This window comes from Pezoporus wallicus, unplaced genomic scaffold (genome assembly GCF_028554395.1).
Source record: "Pezoporus wallicus isolate ANWC-B61680 ecotype Strahan unplaced genomic scaffold, APGP_CSIRO_Pwel_v1 contig_6428, whole genome shotgun sequence".
Taxonomy (NCBI): Eukaryota; Metazoa; Chordata; class Aves; order Psittaciformes; family Psittacidae; genus Pezoporus; species Pezoporus wallicus.
In genome coordinates this window covers 3,159,021-3,180,719 of record NW_026639269.1, presented here as the reverse complement: position 1 = coordinate 3,180,719, position 21,699 = coordinate 3,159,021, and the positions used below count along the sequence as shown (strand labels likewise).

Sequence of the window (21,699 nt, the reverse complement as noted above, 5' to 3'; positions counted from 1 at the left end):
CATGGCAATTTTCTCAATGGCATCTGAAAAAATGTAATTACTGGCTGAGAAAACAGTTGGATAACAGAGATGAGCCAAGTAAAAGGCCTGCTACAGATAAAAATACCAGGCTGTAACAGGTTGCAAGGGAAAGAAAAGGAGCAGCAAGTCTCTCAAGAAAAGAGGAGAAAACAGGAGACAAACAAATGGAAGGACTATTTGAAGAGAGTGAATAAGAATTTCATAACATTCCCAATTGCTAAGAAATAATGGGTCTGCAGTGGGGAGGAAAAAATGTTGCTGTATCTGCCAGACGATAGAATAGCTGGATGTGAGAAAGGATTTTGAATGGAAGGTGAAAGCAATCATTGATCACACTTCATGTGAGCACCTGTGGAACTAAGGCTCATGGGGCTGCAGAACACTGTGCTTTCCCAACCTGCCCACTGCCAGTCTGACAAAGATTTAGAAGCAATCTTCATTAAATTTCTCTTGTTCCCCCACCTTTTCAGCTTAATGGCTATAAGAGGATAACAAAAATCATTTCAAAGCTCAAAGACTTAGTACAGACTACACAGTAATAAATTATATGTATCCCTCCATGAGAAAAATGCTTTTTACAAGTCATTCTCATCTGTTGCGACAGCCTTTGACGCTGCTATTTGGGAGACTTGTAATCGCCAGACCTCGCTTTTGGCGGCATAAATGTACAACATAGATATTTGACTAGGACAGCTGAAAACAGTGACAGAACTGTCAGACTATACCACAAATGGGTTAGAGACATGATATCTGAGAACAGAAACAATAGAGAGCCTAGGGAATACAATGGAGGAACTCAAAGCAAAGCTAAGCCTGTGTTAGCAATAGGAATAACAGAAATAATGCAAATGCATCATACAAAAATACAATCAGAAATGTTGTTTGCAAAATGCTGGGTGGGGGGAGCAGAAGAAGACAGGGATGTCACTGTATTGTCACAGCCTAATAACAAGAATAGCATACATCAAGTAACACTGTAAACCATTACTATGGGAGGGCACCTACAACAATAAGTCCAGATGTGTCTGGGAGCCTTAGTTTACCCAGGCTCTGTAACAATACACTTGATACTAATAAACTGCTCAAGTATTCTCCGATATGAATATGGCCCATTTTAATCACCATTTAACTCTTCATTGTGGGTTTCTCAGTTCAAGTGCTCCAGGAGTGATTCCCACAAAGCAGCCTACATGCAGCAACCCTGCTGAAGAAATTTCAACTCCTGCAAGAAATGGAGTGGCACTGACATGGGCTGTGCTGTGTCAGCATGTGCCTGTGTTTGGAGTTTGCAGAGTCTAGTTGGAGGCCTGTAACTAGTGGAGTGCCTCAAGGGTCAGTACTGGGACCAGTATTATTTAATATATTCATCAGTTATTTAGATGAGGGAATTGAGTGTACTATCAGCAAGTTTGCTGATGACGCTAAGCTGGGAGGAGTGGCTGACACGCCAGAAGGCTGTGCTGCCATCCAGCGAGACCTGGACAGGCTGGACAGTTGGGCAGGGAATAACTTGATGAAATATAACAAGGGGAAGTGTAGAGTCCTGCATCTGGGCAGGAACAACCCCAGGTTCCAGTATAGGTTGGGGAACGATCTGTTAGAGAGCAGTGTAGGGGAGAGGGACCTGGGGGTCCTAGTGGACGACAGGATGACCATGAGCCAACACTGTGCCCTTGTGGCCAAGAAGGCCAATGGCATCCTGGGGTGTATTAGAAGGGGGGTGGTTAGTAGGTCGAGAGAGGTCCTCCTTCCCCTCTACTCTGCCCTGGTGAGACCACATCTGGAATATTGTGTCCAGTTCTGGGCCCCTCAGTTCAAGAAGGACAGGGAGCTGCTGGAGAGAGTCCAGCGCAGGGCAACTAAGATGATTAAGGGAGTGGAGCATCTCCCCTATGAGGAAAGACTGAGGGACCTGGGTCTCTATAGTTTGGAGAAGAGGAGACTGAGGGGTGACCTTATTACTGTCTATAAATACATAAAGGGGGAGTGTCACGAGGATGGAGCCAGGCTCTACTCAGTGGCAAACAATGATAGGACAAGGGGTAATGGGTACAAACTGGAACACAAGAGGTTTCACTTAAACTCGAGAAGAAACTTCTTCTCAGTGAGGGTGACGGAACATTGGAACAGGCTGCCCAGGGAGGTTGTGGAGTCTCCTTCCCTGGAGACATTCAAAACCCGCCTGGACACATTCCTGTGTAACATTATCTAGGTGTTCCTGCTCCAGCAGGGGGATTGGACTAGATGATCTTTCGAGGTCCCTTCCAATCTCTAGCATACTGTGTGATATCCTTGAGCATTGTCTTAACTAGCACACAGGGTAAGCCTGTCGTATTAATAGAGGTTCCTACAACAGACTAGTAACACCAAGATCATACTATGGATTATTTCTCTTTCTCAGATAGGTCAGAGAAGAGACATTTCTGACAACAACACAGTTCAGACATTCCTGGGTTCAACCAATTTTTTTCTAAATCAAAACAGAGCATTTTAGCCTTGGAAAATAGTAACAGCACAGAAGACCATGTCATAACAAACAAACTTAGATCAGTTAATGACAAACCAGTTTTGAGTAACTTAGATAGAATAACAAAGTATGACTGAAAGCAAGTGTCTAAATTCAAGTGGGGAAAATTTGACATAACTGTGTAAAATTACACTTTACTAAATAATTCTCTATAAAACCCAGACAGAGTAGCTTTGGACTTCAGGTGTCACGTAGGCCTGACATTTCTTCAAGACAGATTCCTAATAGTCACTTATCTGTAGAAAAAGGAAAAAATATTTTTCCCAGGCCAAGTGGATTCAGTAACTGTAGAAACAAAACCCAAAGGAACTAAAAACCAACCTAAATCTTCAATCACAAGAGGCTTAGAAGTAAAGGAGTGCAGAGGTGAAGTGAAATTTGACCAGAAGTCAAGCTGGGCAAAGCCTTACAAGAGAGAAGAACAAAACAAAAGCCATACAGAAAAGAGAATATAAATAAATGGAGCAGCCAGGCAGCCAGGATGAAGTAGGAATCCAGAATAATCCAACCTCTCAAGATCAGTCTTTTCAGTGGCTTTGTGTGCATGCACAAGAATACTGTTACTGTGCAGACAGGCCAAAAGCTAGGTAATGACAATACAGGTAATGTCTGAGCAGAACACAACACTCAGGAGCATAACCCACTTTAACACAAAAGACCAGAGGACTGGTCCCCAGAACTTCTAACAACCAGATAGTAGACTACAGGTCCAGGAGCACAGCTCATTGAAGAACTTCACATTTACAGACATACTTGCTCTGCCTTCATCAGCTATCTGGAATGCCTGTTTCTAAGTGGGAGGGGGTGTTTGTGGGGTGATTCAGGCATCAACAGGACTTCCTGTCCAGCCTCTGCAGAATGAAAACTCTCAGTTTTCAGGATGGTCTTGGTTATCTTTGAAAGGAAGAGATAATCAAGAACATTAAGTAAAGAAGTGGTGCAGTGCAATAGTGTTTACTAAGCATAAAACACACCTGACAACTCCTGCAAGTCTGTTAAGATGACGCTTATGTCTCAGGCAATATATATATATTCAAACCATCCCTTACCTAGACTTTACTGAAGTATTTAATGTACCACAGGCAAAATAATTATGAAGGCAGACACAGAGAAAACCAGTAGAAAAAACATGAGGTGGACAAGAATAGTCAGGTAAGGAAAAGTACCAAATTAGAGGGATGCTATTGACAGACTTAGCAAAATTTTTTCTTCCAAACCCATAACAATGTGAATTCCACCCATCACCCAGTACCATTACTGGTATCTTCCAGATGTGAGATATACCTGTAGGATGACCAGGGACATCCTTAAGGAGCAAGCCAGAGACAAAACAGAATTAAAAAATGTAAAATCATGCCTTTTGGAACTAAAAATAAAAATAACATTGTGACAACGACTTGGAAGTCTGAAAGAAAACAGCCTCTGAGTATTATGGCTGTCCCGATAATGATGAAAAGCTAGTATGATGTCACCTGAGTAAGTTCAACAGGGAAGACAGAAAGATTCCTAACCCATTCAGCAATTGTGGAACAATATGCTAAAAGAAACAGTAAGAACAGAGGAGGTTAAGACTGAGTTAGAAAACTTAAGAATATTTCTATTACATGGTGCCTGTGACACAGTAACTAAAGGGGCCCTAGTGGCTGCTAGCCCCTTTTCTTCACTCAAAGAATTTCTCCTCTGTGTAGACTTGTTAATATCTTCCTGTTTCCTTCAACCACTTCTTACCTTGAAAGCCCCAGATAAATGTCCCTTGGTTCAGGTTAGCTGGCAGCTGCGTGAATAAGCTTCCCCAGTTGTCCAGATCCACTAACACAATGTGAGTCATGGTACTCAGGTAGTCAAGATCAGGAAGTTCATCATCTTCAGTGGTATAAAAAGGATGACTTTGTGGTCAACCAACATACATCAACTTAAGATATGCTTTTGCAAATTCATGTATTCAACTGTTCTATAAGCTAAAAGTTACAAAACATGATCCTGTTTCGTAATTGCATGGTTTTAAAATCAGCTGAAGTAGCACTTAATAAAACACAAATCAGACAAAGTAGAATCTAGCTATTTGGTGGTGTAGAGCTGGATAGTTTTCTGGCAGGCACAGAAAGCTGCTGTCCTGCACTGAGACATTTTGATAGTCCCTTTAATATTCAACTGTGCACCTCTGACTATGGTTAAGTCTTTGACATTAAGTTGCTTGCATGTATAAATGCATGTAAAATGTTTAGAGACATACTTTTTGTTGCATATCTACATTAATGTGAACCTTTTAATCAAAAGCATTATAACATCATAAGTAATTAAAGCCACTTCCAATTTCTGAACACAAGGTACACCTTCAGCATTCTTGATGTCATTCTTAGAAGTGACATGAACTTCAAAAACAAAAAAAATGTGCATGCTTAAGGCAAAAAATACCCTAATATGTGCTAAGAATATAAATTCATAGCTGAAATTATTTTTTGGCAAGCTAATGAAACTCACACAATGATCTTATAATAGGACTGCCCACGCAGGAAGCACTACCAGGCTCAAAGATTTGTACATACAGAGGTGGCAAGTTCCTCCTGAATGTGTCTGTATTACAGACCACTTCTACGTTTCTAGGAGTTAGATCTCTATTTGGGGTCCTGGGTTGTCCTCTTCCTTTAAACACCAAATTATGTTCCTAACCAATTTAAAAATTAAATGTTTTGGTCCCAGGGTGCTCATATCTGCCTACTTTTTGTCTTTTTTTAAAGCCTTCATACATATAGCATATAACAATGAATTGTTGAGTCCAAGTTCTGGAAACTCAAATACCGAGAATTCAAAAATGAGAAATAATAAATATTAAATTCTGAACTGATTTATAGGCTGGATGTAGGCAAATGGTATGCTATATACTTATACTGACATTGAAATGGAGCATGCTTAAGACGATATTAAGAAAAACCCAAATGTACAAACCTTCCTCAGGCTCTTCAAAGCATGTAGAGCTCTCACTTTCTTCGTTCTGGATTTGTCCCTGCTGAGGAGACAACTGTGGTCTTTCCCAAGTCTTGGGTGGAGATGCCTGAAATTTTAGTTGGTGAGGTTTTCTGTCCACACAAGACCCACTTGCTGTGAACTGGAACAGTGCATTATCAAATTCTGTTGCAAGACTTGATAGATCAGGTTTCTGCAAGAAGCAGTGTTTCACATGATAGTGCTGATGTGCGCCCTGAAGATCATCAAAGTTTTTGTTGCATGCAGCACATCTAACAACAAACATCTCTTCTCTACGTTTCTTTAATGTGTGAGTGTTGAGATGTCTGTTCAAATCAGCAAAATTCTGTGCAGTTGCAGAACAAGTGCAACATCGAAACCACAAGTTGCCTTTCTGCAGCATGGCTTTCTGACAATTCTCATAATCATTCTTCCTGTTTCTTTTGGAGATGTAAGTTGCTCGGCAACCACAGGTTAAAAGGTCTCCTTTTTCTACTGGGAGGAAGTCCTCCTCTTTTTTTATTGATATTTCTGCCTGCTCAGGCACAAATGTATAGTCCATGCTATGAGTCTCCCTATAATGGATTAGAAATTCTTCTTCTGTGTCAAAGAAGATATTACCACAAAGGCCGCAGAAGAATTTAGTCTGTATCTCCTGGTTATGATGCTCTTGGAAGTGTCGCAGTAGCGTTACTTCTTTACGGAAGTAACTTCTGCATAAGCCACAGCAGTATCTGTGAAATGAATGGCTTTCTAAGGACATGCAATGTTGTTTAACACTTTCTTCAGATTCAAACATCTCCTCACAAATGCAGCATTGCCATTTTCCCAGAATAGGGCTTTTTTCAGGGGAGAGTTCTATAGGACTAGGAATGTCTTTCCTTTCATCTGCAGAAATGCATGCTGTGTCAGAAGCAGATGGCATAGGTTCATCTTCTGGAGCTTCTTGCTCATAATAGTAACTATGTCCACCATGAAATTCAGTCACATGTCCCATAATATCCTCTTCTCTGACATCTACAGAGCATGCTCTACACCAGAGAAGAAAATTAGTCAAGTGCGCTCCCCCATGGAATCGACTCATATGCAGGCGGATAATGCTTGAATTTTCAGCAAGCTTTCCACACACAGCACACTTGTGACAGATCCTATTTGCTGATAAAATGTGATTTTCTACTGACTCTTCTGTAAAAAACTTTCGAAGGCACTCACAAAACCAGGCTTTTACTTTGTGGGCACTACCTTGACTTTGCTTTGCTACATGATCTTCATTTTCATGTTTTAAATTGCTCTTCCGTTTTGAAGGAGTAGAGCCCATCTCACTAGTAGATTCATCAGAAGTCAAGTGTCTTTTAAGCAGTGGTCGTGACCTATCCACAGCATGCCACAAATTAGACTGATTTTTATTTTTTCCATTGATATGACAGAACATCAAGATGGACTTTGCCATTGTAGTAACAGCTTTAATGTTATGCCGAGTGGTTTGCTTATGCTGGATGATCTGATCCTGATTGGCAAAGAGTTTATCGCAGTTCTCACAGTAACCTTCTGTTTTAAAGATCTCTGCAACCTGGGAGATGCTCCTCTTTGACAGTGCCACAGGCCCAGAATTATAACAGCGTGTTCTAGAATAGGTTAAAAAACAAAGTTAAAGAGGTTATGATATAACCTACAATGAAACATTTTAAAACTTTCAGGTGTACTCTAACATATTACTTAGTAGGTGCAGCAACTATTGCATGGAATAATGCCCTCTTTATACTTTAACTCACCTACTAGCCTGCCAAGAAAAACATGCAATACCTATCTAATCTCTGCACTTTGAAGAGAATTAGGTGCTGATTTCCAAAACTAGCTTAGATTGATGCTTATGTTGTTGACTCAATATATTTTAGAAATCTAACACTGCCAATTTACAAACTGCTAACTTAGTGGAACAGAGACCAAGTTCTGTTGCTCTCTTACAGAAAGAAACAAAAAGGATACAGACACCAATCAGCATTCTGCAGCGAATTGTGTGGGATGAAGCAGGCAAAAGACATGGAAAGGGGACAGTTCTTCGATGGCTTACTCAGGAAATCAAATTTATATGGTCCTAGATGCCCTGAAATCCACTAGCACCACTAAGAATATGTCTACCTATCTATGGATATTCACATTATGAAGACAGCCGTCTCTCACAAACCTGAAATGAGCTGTTAATTCTGTATGTGAGCGTAGTGTCTGGTGGCAGGATATACACTTCACTTGGAAGGGGACCTCTTTGCACAGAGATATCAGAAGGTTCTTTGCATAGGATGGGAAAGGTAGAGGAAGGCCAGCCTTCATTTCACCTATAATATGGAATGGCAGGAAGTGCACCCACATGTTAAAGAGTTCTTTCACAGCAATTCATCTCTCAGATGACATAGTTAAACACAGAATCACAGAATCATTAGGGTTGAAAAGGACCACTGGAGATCATCTAGTCCAAACCCCCTGCCAAGGCAGGGCCACCTAGAGCAGGTTACACAGGAACCCGTTTGTCACAGGGTTCAGAAAGCAAGCTACCATGGGTCAACTGAATGACAGTAATTGTGCAATGGAAGCATAAAGTAAAAATTGCAATACTTTTTTAAATTCTTCTGTAAATTTCATGTCTGAATTTGCATCTTGCTTTTTCCATACTTAATGGCTGACATTACTTACCTATTCCTCCTTCTAGAAGGTCAGGTCAGATCTCTCTCTCAAGAAGGTTCTTATCGACCATCTTCCCCCCTATCTATCACCATCTGTCTACTCCTACTACACATGCTTTTGTTTAAAGCCATAGTGTGTTTAAAAAGAAAAAAATATGCAATTCATTTAACAAGTTCCCACATACTCTGATAATCTTTCTTTCCCATCCTCAGTATTAATTCTCCTCAAATTTTTAGGTGCAGGACTTTTTGATGTTCCCAGTACATACTCCCTGTCTACCTCCAGGTATCAGCAGTGTAAGAAATTTTCTATTGGAAGAGACCCAGTTTTAAAGGCACCTACAGTCAGCACACTCAGAGTTAATAATCTATTTGAGAATAAAAGTACTGTGCAGCTGATTGTCACTTCCATGAAGATGCCAGTACTGACTTGACCTGCAGAAAGGTTCCTTCAAAGCCTTTATTTACTGTACCCTTCATGCAGACACTCAGTGGGAGGGAAGAAGCAGAATATATAGTTATGAAGATGAGAAATAACTATACTAATACTTTTGACCATGTAGGCTTATCCTGAAAGCTATACTACATACAATGTGGTAGCTTCTTGAATAAAAAGTCAACACCATCTGTATCTCATTTGTTTAAAGTAAATGCTTTAATGCCTATTGCTTATGTCAAAGCTAAAGAAGTCAGTATAGTTATGATGGTCATTAAGGCTGTTTCCAAGACCACAATCAGACAGGTATCTTCTGTGGAATCTAGCAAGTATGGTTCTCAGCCTGGAGAAGAGAAGGCTGTGTGGAAACCTCATAGCAGCCTTCCAGTATCTGAAGGGGGCCTAAAAGGATGACAGAGAGGGAGTCTTCATTAGGGACTGCAGTGACAGGACAAGAGTTAATGGGTTTAAACTTGAACAGGGGAAATTTAGATTAGATATAAGGAAGAAGTTCTTTACTGTGAGGACAGTGAGGCACTGGAACAGGTAGCCCAAGGAAGTTTTGAATGCTCCATCCCTGGCAGTGTTCAGAGCCTTGGGTGACAGAGCTAGTTTAGTGTGAGGTGTCCCTGTCCATGGCAGGGGGGTTGGAACTAGATGATCTTAAGGTCCTTTCCAACCCTAACTATTCTATGATTCTACAGTTCAGGATTTTACCAGCTCACAATATAACATGTATTTTAGCTTTCAGCAGCAATGGGGCCAGTGCAAGGCAGACAAGCAGCAATGTTCCATCTAAGCAGGAAAAATTTGCAATTATATGGAGAAGAAACTTTCACAGGTCTTTTCCATCAGGAATGCCAAAGACAAGTACAAGAAAAATAGCCTCCAGACTTCAGAGAGTACAGTAAGGGGAAGGAACATCACAACCAGCCTGACTGAAATTGAAAAAGAAATTTACGTTTCAGTCTGAATTCCTATCAACATGCTAAATGTAAACTTATTTAAGACAGCAGTTGTACAGAGTCACTGGAGGATGAGAAGCATATACGAGAGACCTGACAGCATGGAGGTAAAGGAAGGTCTCCTTCTCATTACAGCAATTGTGATGGAAGAATCATTTCTACACAAAAATACGGATTTCAAAGCATCTTCTCTTACAAAACTGTATCACATTTGAGACCTTAAAAGAAAAATAAGAATCCATTAAAAACAAACTTTAAAACCTTAAGCTTTTTTACACAGCACAATTATGTCATTTCATAGCATAAAGATCAATTATCAGAAGGAATGAAAGCAGCATCCTTAGTAGCAACATACCACTCAATTTAGAATCCTGGTGGAAGTGGTTCTCTCCTGACATATGCTGCAAGCATTCCTCTTTTCTTGTGAAAAGGAGGAAGCAGTCTGGGCAAGCAAAACACTGAATAAGCTGCGGAGGGAGATCTTTTATGTGTCCGTCATTTTCACCTAGCTGGAAAAGAAAATGATCTAATTAGGAAAAACTAAGTCACGAAACTACTCCCAGTTTTCCTCATGTCCTTCCTTTCCTCTATCCCTTCTGTAGTAATGTTGCCACTTTTAGTTTTTCACTTACCACATCTATGTTTACCTACAGCCTACTCCTATGCACTTCAGCTAGTGAAACACAAGGGACTGGCCAAACTGCCACTGTCAAACTCAGCTGCTCATCATTGGCAACTTTTCCATTCCTTTCTTGTACCACTGGGAGCAAGCACCTTTCCCAGGAACTACGGGCTACATCAACTCTTAGCTAGTCCCTTTACCCAGTCTCTCAAAAAAAGCTCCTTCTATCACCAAAGCAGCTGGTTTTCCTCATGTCAGTTTTTCCCTACACTTACTAACTGCCAGCTTCTCAAAATGCTGCTCCTCTGAGCAGCCTGACAGGTCTGTGACTTTCAGCAAAGTTAACTCCTTCCACCCCTTTGCCAACACAACTTGGAAGCAATGGGAAAAGATCAAGTACAAACTATGATGTAAGATTTCAAGCTTGTCAGGTATGACTATGCATTAAGAGTTACTACTACTAGCTAAAAGGAGTCTGATACTCAGTGTATTTAAAACTTCCCCTAAATTTAACACAGCTTCTGCAGACTAGACAGATACCCAACAACATTTGTTATTAAAACACTACACTTTGAAAATGCTATCCATTATCCAGTTCAACACAATTGCTTAAGTGAAACAATGCACTCAGAAGATAATACCTGAGCATCTGTCATTGAACTGAGGTTTTACCGGGGTAAGTTATAAACAGAAGGGAAAGAGAGCATTATTAAAAAAAACAAAAGAGTGAAGGTAGGAAGGAACAACAATAAAATCCCCGAAGACCATTAGCTTATATTAAAATCAAAACTCAAATGCTAGATTATCCTTTTCTCTTCTGTAAGCTAACTAGTGAGTAGCAGCAAATACGTAGAAACAGAAGAAACAGTTACATCTGAATCAGTCAAGTTTTGTTCTCCTCATTCTATTGCCTCTCTTTTCCCAAATCTCCTTCTGCTGCTTCTCTTTTTATGTGACTTATTTCACCCTAACTTCTTGCCTTTATCTTTCAGTTCTGGAGATGCAAAAAAAAGGGAATACCTTATGACCGCACCAGTAGAGGGACAAGAGGTTCAAGACAGAACTACAGTCCTCTCAAAAGTACACTAGTCTAATGGTCTAGACCTAATGGGAGTACTGTCAAGATACAGTGTTTGAAACAGCAGAATAAGAAAAAATATCTTGAAGACTAAAAGAAAGGAGGGGAGAAAGAAGATTAAAAGGATTAAAAATCAAAATCTCTTCATAGATACACATCTTGAAACCCCCCTAGTACTTTCAGTCAGGTGAGTTACTTATCCTCATGATCTTGCCTTATATAAAAGATGATCACTGTACTGCTGAGAGGTTGAAAATATTTGGCAGCATATCACACAGGCAACAGCATTGTTTGGGGGCCCACGTAATGTGACTGTTGGGTCACAAGGAGAATGATCAAACCTGGAGAGAAAGAAATAATTAACAAAGTAGTCCCCTCTAAATAGTCAAAACCGTTCTTTTTAATGAAGGGGGGGGGGAAATAAGGAGGGGGATAAAATCTGTCTTTTGAAGTTGTTAGACAAAACCCTATCAAATGGGCCTAAACTATAAAATTCCTCATTTCCTCTGTCATTAACCATATCAGATGAAGTACCCTGTACAGAGCTGATTCTCCCTGCAGCTTCCCTATTATAATGACCACTTCGCAGACAAATCATACCATTTTTAAGAGCAAAAGGACTAACAAAACCTCAATTTCCTGCAGAGGAATTTTAAAAAATTATTGATTTTTACCTCCCTGCACATGTTGTGGCTGGGATGGAGTCAATTTTTCTTTGTAGCAGCTTATACAGTGGGTGTGTTTTGGAATTATGAACAGTGTTGATAGCACAGGGATGTTTTAGCTATTGCTGAGCAGTGCTTGCACAGCGTAAAGGCTGCCTTTGTTTTTCAGACTGCCCCACCAGCACAAAGGCTGGGGGTAGGCAAGAGGCTGGGAGGGAAAACAGCTGGGACAGCCAACAACAACTGACCAAAGGGGTCTCCCATACCATGAACATTGTGCTCAGCCATAAAAGCTGTGTGAAGGAGGAGAAAAAGGGGGATGTTCAGAATGATGGTGTTTGCCTTCCCAAGTAACTACTATGTGTGATAAAGCCCCGTCCGCCAATGAGAATTCGTTATTTTGCTTTGCTTGTGTGCACAGCTTTTGCTTTACCTAAACTGTTTTTATCTGAGCCCAGAGTCTTCTCACAGTTTTATCCTTCTGATTCTCTTCCCACCCCACTGGGGCGAGTGAGTGAACAGCCCTCTGGGGCGAAGCTGACTACTACGGTTAACCCACAACACTTCCCACAGCTTCACTCCTTACCATTTTCCCCACATTCAGTAGTTAAAAGGCAGTATCTGCTGAAACTGACCCCAGACACAGTGAGTGCTGACTAGCAATAATCAGCTATGAACAGTTGTCTGGCCTATAGCTCTTGCTCCTCTTTCCCTTTAATAGGGGTATTTTTTAATCTTACCATCAAGTCATATACATTTTGCTCTTTCTCAAGTTTGGATGAAGATGTAACAGAACTGAAGAATAGAAATCTTGTTTCTCAAAAGTTAAAAAATGCTCAAGAGGAGAGAATCAATTATGAATGAAAAACATCAAATGAAAAAAAAACCAACCAGGAAGTTCATCATATTATTTACATAAAATGTCTAACTTATTAACCTGCTCTCCAAGCAGAATTTTGTCACTATAGGTAGCTTAAAATGGACTTGATGTTGATATACTAAGTTGAAGCATATTCTTTCATTATTTCTTTCACTATGTCCTTACCTTTGAAGGTGACCTAAGAGAAGATGTCCATTATCAAACTCTCTGTTGCAGTGCATCACAGGGCAAGCCATGGGACTGCTGTTGACTTTCATCTGACGGGCTCTTTTGCAAATACCCCTTTTTCCACAGTTAACACTTTCTGGTTTGAGACCTGTGTTATCAAACAAAGCACTTAACTAGAATCTGAATTACAGAGGCTTAAGAAAACAAAATAAAACACAAGCCCTAAAACATTAAAAAAAAAAAAAATAATCAAGCTATATAATTCTTAAAAGCAAGCTAACAATGTACTGTAACTCAATCCTGCTACAGTAAGTCTGTTCTTTCATTTGAAGAATCTGTCTCTTCAATCCCCAGTAGGATTACTTTTCAAACACTTCTGACACCTTCCTCAAGGTCTTCCATGCAGTATTTTGTACTGATTGAACATCATGACGTTATACTTATGTAGATATTTTCCTGAGCATAGTTCAACAGTGATGTTTTTCCTTCTAGCAGCTTTGCTTATAAAAGTAGCTAACATCGCCTTAGCGGCTTTCAGACTTTGTATATTGAATTTTGTAAGCAGCAAAACACTGAAAGAATAACTTTTAAAGAACTTTCAAATGCCACACTGTAGCACAGTTAATATTGTAAAATTTGGTTATGCATGAGGCACCTGCAAGCTCAGTGTCGGTATTGCTTAATGCAATTATCACACATTCTATCCTGTGATGCAGGACTTAAAAAAATGTATCACAGAACCTTAAGTTTCCTATTCTTACCTGGCATTTTTAACCATTGGTCCACGCATAATCTTGCGGCTTCTGTGTCACTGTTTGCCCGAATAAATTCTAGTTCTTGCAACCCATGAGCATATTGGGAGTCAACCTTCTCCTGAAGTGGAAAACATGTAATCTGAATTTTGCAGGTCACTTTACCTGATGAGGATTAAGGAGCCACCCAGCAGGAAAATACATTAACAAAATTAACAAAAGGATTTTTTAGCCTTCATTCTTGGACTGCTTTAAAAACTACATAGCTATCTCTGACTCCATTTCATAGCTGAGAAAGTATGTGGAGGCATTAACAGATTGCCAGATAGTAAGCGGAGGAAACAGGAGAAGGCCTCTCTGGACTTGAAGGCTACTTTGCACTGTATCTAACAGCCTTTTACTCTGTTGCATTAAAGTTGCATAGACTATTAACAAGTTGCAACTATAGTACAATTCTGTGACCTTAAAAATCATTATGGGTGTTCAGAAAATTAGCCTGGAAAGTCAGCATGTTCTACCTGTACTCTATTTGTCCCTGTTGAATTTCATGAGGTTCTTGTAAGCTCATTCCTTCAAGTAGTCTGAGGCCTACTGACAGCAGCCTTACCCTTAAGACTATTGACTGTGTCTCCCAGTTCATAATAACATGAACCTTTTCAAATAGTTGCACAATTACTAGAATTCAACTTTAAAATTCTGCCTTATGCATAAAAAAATTTACCCCATTATCAAATAATACCTGATACAAAGATTTCATGTGGCAAATGGCTTCCCCAAAATCTCAGACAAAAGCACAATGGTGGTTTGTGATAACTGTTAGTTTTCAATTATTTAACCAGAGTAACTGATGCTGAGGTCCCTTCACTGTATGTACAAACAAGACAGCAAGTTTTTGCCGCTGGCTTACATGAAGTTACTCCCCCTCCCCCCCCCCCCTTCCCCCCTTAGGAACTACAATAAGGCTAGCAAACTGATCAGGTAAAAGCCACTTGTCATGGTTTAAACCCAGAAGAGACAAAGTCCACACTGTGTTTCAAACGATGTTCCAGAAGTAAAAAAACAAAACAAAACAAAAAAACCCTCTATTTTACTCACCCATCATTTTATTTACTTAACTGTGAAAGTAAATGCACTCATGACTACAAGGCCTGTATTATGCAATTTTACTTAATTCTACATAATAAAAAAAGCCCACAGTAAGATAGATCCAATACCTTAAAGGCTTTGTTTCTCTCTTCTTTTTGCTGTTTCTCAACTTCTACATGACGTGCCAGACGATCCAAGGTTGAAGCAACTCGTTCTTTCTGATAGTCAATGTGATCTTTACGCTTAGTATTTCTCTGCAATGGAAAACTTAAACTTTTATTTGGTTACTGTTAAGTAACAGGTACTAATACATTGAAAAGCAATGCCCAAGCATCAGGGTGCAATTCAGTACATAATTCCAATCCTAAATTCCATTATCTACCTTGCTAGTTTTCTCTTCCTATTTACCAGCATCTATAACTTCCATTAACAAACAAACAATCCCCACCCCCTACATATTCAAGGCAATTCGACATCAACATTAGCCTCCCTGAAGCACATAGATGATTATGCCGGGTGTCATAGAAGTTTCAAATTAAAAATAAGTAAATTCTTCTAAGTAGGTGAACAAAAATCACTAAAGCTTTGAAAGGCAACATGCAGCCCACCTGAAAAACTGAGAACTGATATCATTCTTGCTCTTAGACAACACTGCCTGCTATCTTCAGAAAGGCAGATTAGCTTTTTCTAGCATCAAGGCTATACACTGTAGTTTGCTCCTGCTGCACAATCAACACTAGCAATCATCCCTGAGGAATGAGCCTGTGCATGTACAGAAGTCCCACCTTTCCTTAAGAACCAGGCTTGTTTCATACATCCTATACTGCAACACTGGAAAACATAAGCCAAGAGATGTCCACTGCTGCCAAAAACAGCTCTAGCAGAGTCATTCTCAGTCACCTTCTCCCTCAAAGGCCCTGCAGAGTAGGCACAATAAGCTTGGGGGATACCTGAACTGACCTGCTTCTGACTCTTACATTCTTTAGAGGAATTATGAAGAGTGAGGGTGAGGTTGCCATCAGAATAAGATCCTCCAATCTATGAACTGCTCCTTACAAATTATTTTAGAAGAAAAATGCCTGGGAATAGCCCATATGACATTTGCAGGCTAGAAACCAAACACACCAATTTATGAGGTCATTTGAATTTTTTTTCAACACACTTGCTAAAACCACTGAAAGTCAACTCAAGTCCAAGTCCTTTTCAAGAAGGCAAAAAACACCTCAGGAAAAAAATGAAGTGTTGGCATTCTTACCTTCCAATCAAGAGGAGGTAAAAATCAAAAGACTTCAATACTGTTTTATTACTTGTTAAAAATACCTCTAACAAGTATTTTTATGAAAAGTAACTGATGGGGAAAAATACAGACTAATTATTTTACCAGCTGAGAAGTCCCAAAATATATTACAACATACTCACATGAACATAATAACTGCTATTAGGGTCTTCATCCTCACTACTGACAAGATCAATGCTTTCAAGTACAGGCCTTAAGGGTCCTTCCTGAAAAAGTGAAATGAACATGAAACAGGATGAGTAATTCAACATACACCAAATATACACCAATAACCAATCTTTGGGTAACAAGGCCTAGCTAACAGACACCTGGCCCACAGGCATGTCATGTAAGGCTTTTTTGTTTGTTCAGGTTTTAGCTTGACATGCATTCAGAACAAATACCCAAGCTGCTTAAAAAGCACAATTAAATTTCTGCATAACTATACACACACTAGCAAACAGAAAAAATGAAACTAGCTTTCAATATGTGTGACAACAAACTTAATGTATCTTTGACAAAATAATTACATAAGAATAATTGTGTATACATGTGTAAACACACTAATTATAATGGAAAAAGCTCACATTAAAGTGCACTAAAAAACCCTGGCACAAGTTGTACTATTTGTGCTTTAAATCTCTGTTCCTGCAGGTTTCCAGCTTTAAGACTGCTGAGTAACTGACCAATGTTGTGAACCAACATGTATTTAGAAAGTTTTGATTTCTGCAACCTCCCAGGTAATAAAATTCAAGTCCTTGGCAGACTTGGGTTGGGAGCAAAAATAAAAGTCCTGTTTCAGAGATGCTCTGTAACAACTCTACAATTTTATCCGGTTCCAGCTGTAATGTAACTGAAAGCTAGAGAAGCAAATATTTGAGTCTGCATGCCCAATATCTAACACCCCAGGGGGAAAGGAAACAAAATATTTACATAGTAACATGTTTCAGCAAATCACTTGATTTTGGTGTATCCCAGGGTCAACTGCTCTTCAGATATTTTTATTGAAAAACTACAACTACAAGGAAAACTAAAAACTTGACCTGCTCCTTAAGACCTCTGTAGGAGCTCAAAGAGCTGCAACTGTTTTTCATGAATCAATTTTTCTAACATCATCAGTTCCCAAAATAGGCCAGAAGTCCTCTTTAGGTTTGAAATAAAATGAAGTATTCATTTGCAAGAAATTAAGTGGCTGCTCCAACTCTTTCAGGACAGAAAAAGTATGCATCTTTTGCTATGAAATGCAGCCAAAACACTGTAAAAGGTCAAGGCTGCAAGGTAGATGAAGTATATTTGTCTTCCCTGGATCTCAAATTGAAATCATTATTGAACAAGCCAGAGCCTATGGAATCATGTTTTTCTTTGAATTTCTACTTCTGAAATAAAAATCACCAACAGTGAAGAAAACTTTGCATAAATTGCATCAGAAAATGCAAGTAATTTTTAAATACATAGCTCTTCAATTTTCCAGTTGAGTTTTATTATATACTATATATAGTATACAATATATATTATATATTGGAAGATATATAATCTTCCTATGCATTTAACACGTTTACAGAAATTAAACACAAATACCCTCCTTAACATTGTTTGCCATTCATTGTAACACAACAGAGGAGCCAGAAGTTATTTAAACACTTTATAGAACTATGCATTATCTTGAGCTCCCACATGTAGTAACAAAGGTAAGGGCAGCAAAGGCCTAGAAAAGGCACCAACTTTATCACGGAAAGCTCTTTCAAAAAAGCAGCATAATGAAGAGCTTTGTCTTTAAAGAAATGTCAGGAAAAAAAATATGAGTGGATCAATACCATTAAAAAAAAAACCCAAACAATTCAGGAGTCCAATGCTTTCAGAGCAGACTGTGGCAACATGCATAATCTGTCTACTTAAGTGCTACAGACCCCATTAAACCTGTGAATCCCTTCACTCTTGCCTTACCCTTACCAAGGAAACAGAATGGGGGACTGTCCTATTTTAAGAAATCACGCCATTAGGAACACTGGCTTGCATTGAAGATATATTTTTCTGTTGGTATGCAAAACTTTAATGACTTTAAGTGGCCAGAATACTTTTCTTTGCAGAATTAAAAGGTGGGAATTACAGAAGAACAGTTAAGTTTCCTGAATGAGAGCGAATCTGACTGCAAAGGCTGAAAAAACTTTAGCAGCAGCAGAGCTTTTGCTCCATCAAATCAGGACTTTCCTCAGTCCTACAGTAAGAATTCAAAACTCTAAGGCAAGTAATTGAATTGGAAAAAAAACCCAAACAACGAAACAAAAAAAAAAAACACAAAAAACCAACCAAACAAACCCCAAAACATACCCCAAAACCCCTTCCCCCCAAAACAAGCAAACAAAAACCCCACACCAGTGACGAGGTAGCAGTCATACACAATGTTTATGATGAAGCCTACATACTTTACTATATGGAAATGATGATCTAAAGCTAACCAGGTAGTTTACAAATTCTTTTGCAAAGTCCAAGTTCACCCTCACTGAGAAGGGCAAATGGGAGATCCAAGGACACACTGCCCATATTAGGTGGTGGTCAGGGTGACACATCTTTTCCCTCATCTTCATCAGTGACAACAGTAAGCTCTTCATCCCAAGACATCAATCCTACACAAACTAGCCTAAGCACAATCATCTTCTTATATAGAGCAGCATGGCTCAGAAGCAATCATCTCTGTGACCACAGATTCTCCGTATTATCCACAGATGAAAACAAAAAAAAAAGTTAACAGAAGCATTGATTTTAATAGGTCTCAGTTATTGCTCTCGGTGCTCCAGCAGCCCCTCTATCATTACACATTCAAAGCTACACTAGCTTCCTCCTTCTTTGCCCAGTATTTCAGGAAAATGAAGCTTATACAATCATACTGCACGTGAATGCCTGTGTGTGTATATAATGAACTTAGAACTCATTAGTCAATTTTGACCAAATCAATTAAAAGAACAAGAAGTCTCAGATCAACTGCTTGTAATTTTCACAAAAATATGCACATCCCTTATACTCGAGCACCTAATACCCCTGCAGAAAAGGTCTGTACATTTAACTTAATCAACTCTAATCAAACACCATACAAAATAATAATAATAAAAAAATCTAGTTATTGTTCAGCATTAAGGACAAGACAAATCCATAGGAAACGAGCAATTATTAGTCCTGGCATCAATTAACCACTTGATCGTATTCGCATAATTTGCTCATTAAGGAAAATCATCTTTCTGCCATCCAGCACCTCCATATGATGACATATTGAGGCCAGAACACAGGCAGCACCAAAACCGCTCTGCTTTGCTTGGACATTCAACAGATATGGGTCTTAAAGTGGTCTTAAAGTTACATCACATAAGCCACATGTCAGCATCAGACTAGGTGTTGTACTGTAGCTATTATACAGTGCTTCACAATTGAAGGCTGTTTAAGGCCTCTAACACATAATTTCCTTCCTCTTCTTAACAAAGTATATACAAAGTTCATCCAGTTTTGCAGAACGAGCAGTGCTTTATTCCATTAACTTCTGTGGGGCTACTCATGAAGTAAAATGCTATGCAATCTAATTACCAAAAAAGTCAGCTATGGTGGCTTCTCATATGCGTCATTGATCACTGTAATCCCTCACTCACCTCCTGGGACACTCAAGTCTACATTCTCTATATAGGACTGACATCATTTAACACTCTTCCAAAACAAATAAAAACCAACCAAAAACCAAATCCCCAAACCAAGTACATAAACCTTTAAGATAAGCTTGTTACCCACCATAAAGGCTCACAAATTAAATTCTCCTTAAATTCAAAAGTAATGCTTTCCATTGAAAATAAGACCATAGCCACAGTACACAAAGACCCCCTCCTGTTTCACTGGGCTACCAAGAACACACCACAACAGGCAGTGCATTTCCAGCAAGTGGTCTACTTACTCCAACGAACTCAATATCATTATCTTCACTTTCAGAGGCTGACGGACTCTTGGAAACTATGCCGGAGTTATGAGACTCCATTACCTAAACAGAAACAAAACATGCTTCATCAATTTATTTCGTAAGTTTTCTTTAACTATGCAGCATTTTCCGTTTCATTCCTACGGTGGCTTTAAGGTCAGAGCTCAGCGCTTAAATCTGAAGAGGCAGATCGGAGCTCCCGCTTAACGGCGCTGTGTTACCAGTAGAACACAGGACAATTCAGTAACAGCCGCGAAGTGAGCTCCGGCATTATTAGTAGCTGCAGGCACTTTTGATGCTTCCGGCCACTCCTGAACCACCGCAGAGCCCAACGGCTGAGCTTCTTCCTTCAAAACAAGCGCCGTCCTTCTAAACGGAAACACCTCCGCGAGCGGCTCGCAGAGGAGCGGCGGCCCTCGTGGGGCCGCCCCCGCACCTCAGCCCCAGCGGCCGGCGCTGCTGACTCACGTTTCTCTACCCGCATGGGCACCACAGTGCCCGGTCAGTCAGACCGCCGCAAGGCCGCTCGGCCGCTGCGGCTCGGGGGAGCGGCGGCCTCCCCGCCAGCCCGCCCGCCCAGCGGCCCCGCGGGGGTTGGGTTGCTAAGCGACGGCCCCACCAGCACCCGAAGACACCCCGACGCACCGACCCGGCGCGCCTCCGCTTCCTCTTCACCCCGGGGGCGGTGGGGAGGGGAGGGGAGGGTGGGGCGGGAGCGCGGCGCTGCTTGCCGGGATTTGTAGTTGCCCGCCTGCTTCCCCGATGGCAGGTGCCGGCGCTACCTCGACAACGCCATATGCGCAGCCCTCCCTTCCCCCGCGGCGGCGTTTCGGGGCTCTTTCCTCCAATAATTTCCTGCCTCCCCTGTGCCACCTTCGGTTGGGATGCTCACGGTTCCTGCTTGAAGGAGGAGAAGCTACACGCCGCTTCCGGGGCAGGCGGAAAGTGGCGGCCATTGGGCTGACAGCGGGCAGGGAGGGAAGGCGGGAAAATCGCCTGTGCTGGGGAGGGCTCGCCGAGGCGGAGGTCGCAGGCGGGCAGCGAGTGCTGCCTGTGCTCACTGTGCGGCGTTGTGCGGGTTTCAGGTCACCTCACGGCCTGCTCATCCATGGCTTGGCTGCGGGGAGCCTGTGGGAGACAATGCCAAGTGAAGTATAGACAGACAGCCTCTTTGCTCTCCCCTCATCTACTACGCCAGTCTGAGAAGCTGATCCATGACTTCCACGTCATAAAGCCATACTGGTCACTCCAGATAATTTTCTTGTGCCTGAAAATGATTTCCAGGATTAGCAGCTCCATCACCTTCTTGGGGCTCAGGGTGAAACTGACAGGCCTGTAGTTCTGTGCATCCTCCTTCTTGCCCTTCTTGAAGATGGAGGTGACGCTTTCCTCCAGTACTCAAGCACCTTTCCTACTCACTATGACTAAGCAAAGATTATAAAGAGTGGCTTTACAATGACATCTTCCAGCTCCCTCAGCACTTCTGGGTGCATCCTATCAGGGCCCATGTATGTCCAGTTTGCTTAAGTATCCCCTGACCTGATCCTCTTCCCCCAAGGATACCCCTCCTTGGTTCAGCCTTTCCCCAGTCTGTGGGGTTTCTGAAGGCTGGTCTTGATAGCAAAGACT

General features: G+C 40.8%; 1 protein-coding gene across 1 annotated transcript in view; it reads right to left on the bottom strand.

Moving 5' to 3' along the window:
• Window positions 1–20,593, bottom strand: part of ZNF451 (zinc finger protein 451) — a 33,970-nt gene extending 13,377 nt beyond the window's left edge. Inside the window, exons 1-11 of the mRNA XM_057414023.1 lie at window positions 20,539–20,593; window positions 20,050–20,133; window positions 16,262–16,345; window positions 14,971–15,096; window positions 13,766–13,877; window positions 13,002–13,152; window positions 11,506–11,632; window positions 9,947–10,100; window positions 7,698–7,845; window positions 5,495–7,137; window positions 4,277–4,411 (exon numbers count right to left, since the gene is read on the bottom strand). Coding sequence (XP_057270006.1) covers window positions 4,277–4,411; window positions 5,495–7,137; window positions 7,698–7,845; window positions 9,947–10,100; window positions 11,506–11,632; window positions 13,002–13,152; window positions 13,766–13,877; window positions 14,971–15,096; window positions 16,262–16,345; window positions 20,050–20,130 — 2,761 coding nt within the window. The 5' untranslated portion in view covers window positions 20,131–20,133; window positions 20,539–20,593. The remainder of the gene's footprint in view (window positions 1–4,276; window positions 4,412–5,494; window positions 7,138–7,697; window positions 7,846–9,946; window positions 10,101–11,505; window positions 11,633–13,001; window positions 13,153–13,765; window positions 13,878–14,970; window positions 15,097–16,261; window positions 16,346–20,049; window positions 20,134–20,538) is intronic.
• Window positions 20,594–21,699: the final 1,106 nt, after the last annotated feature.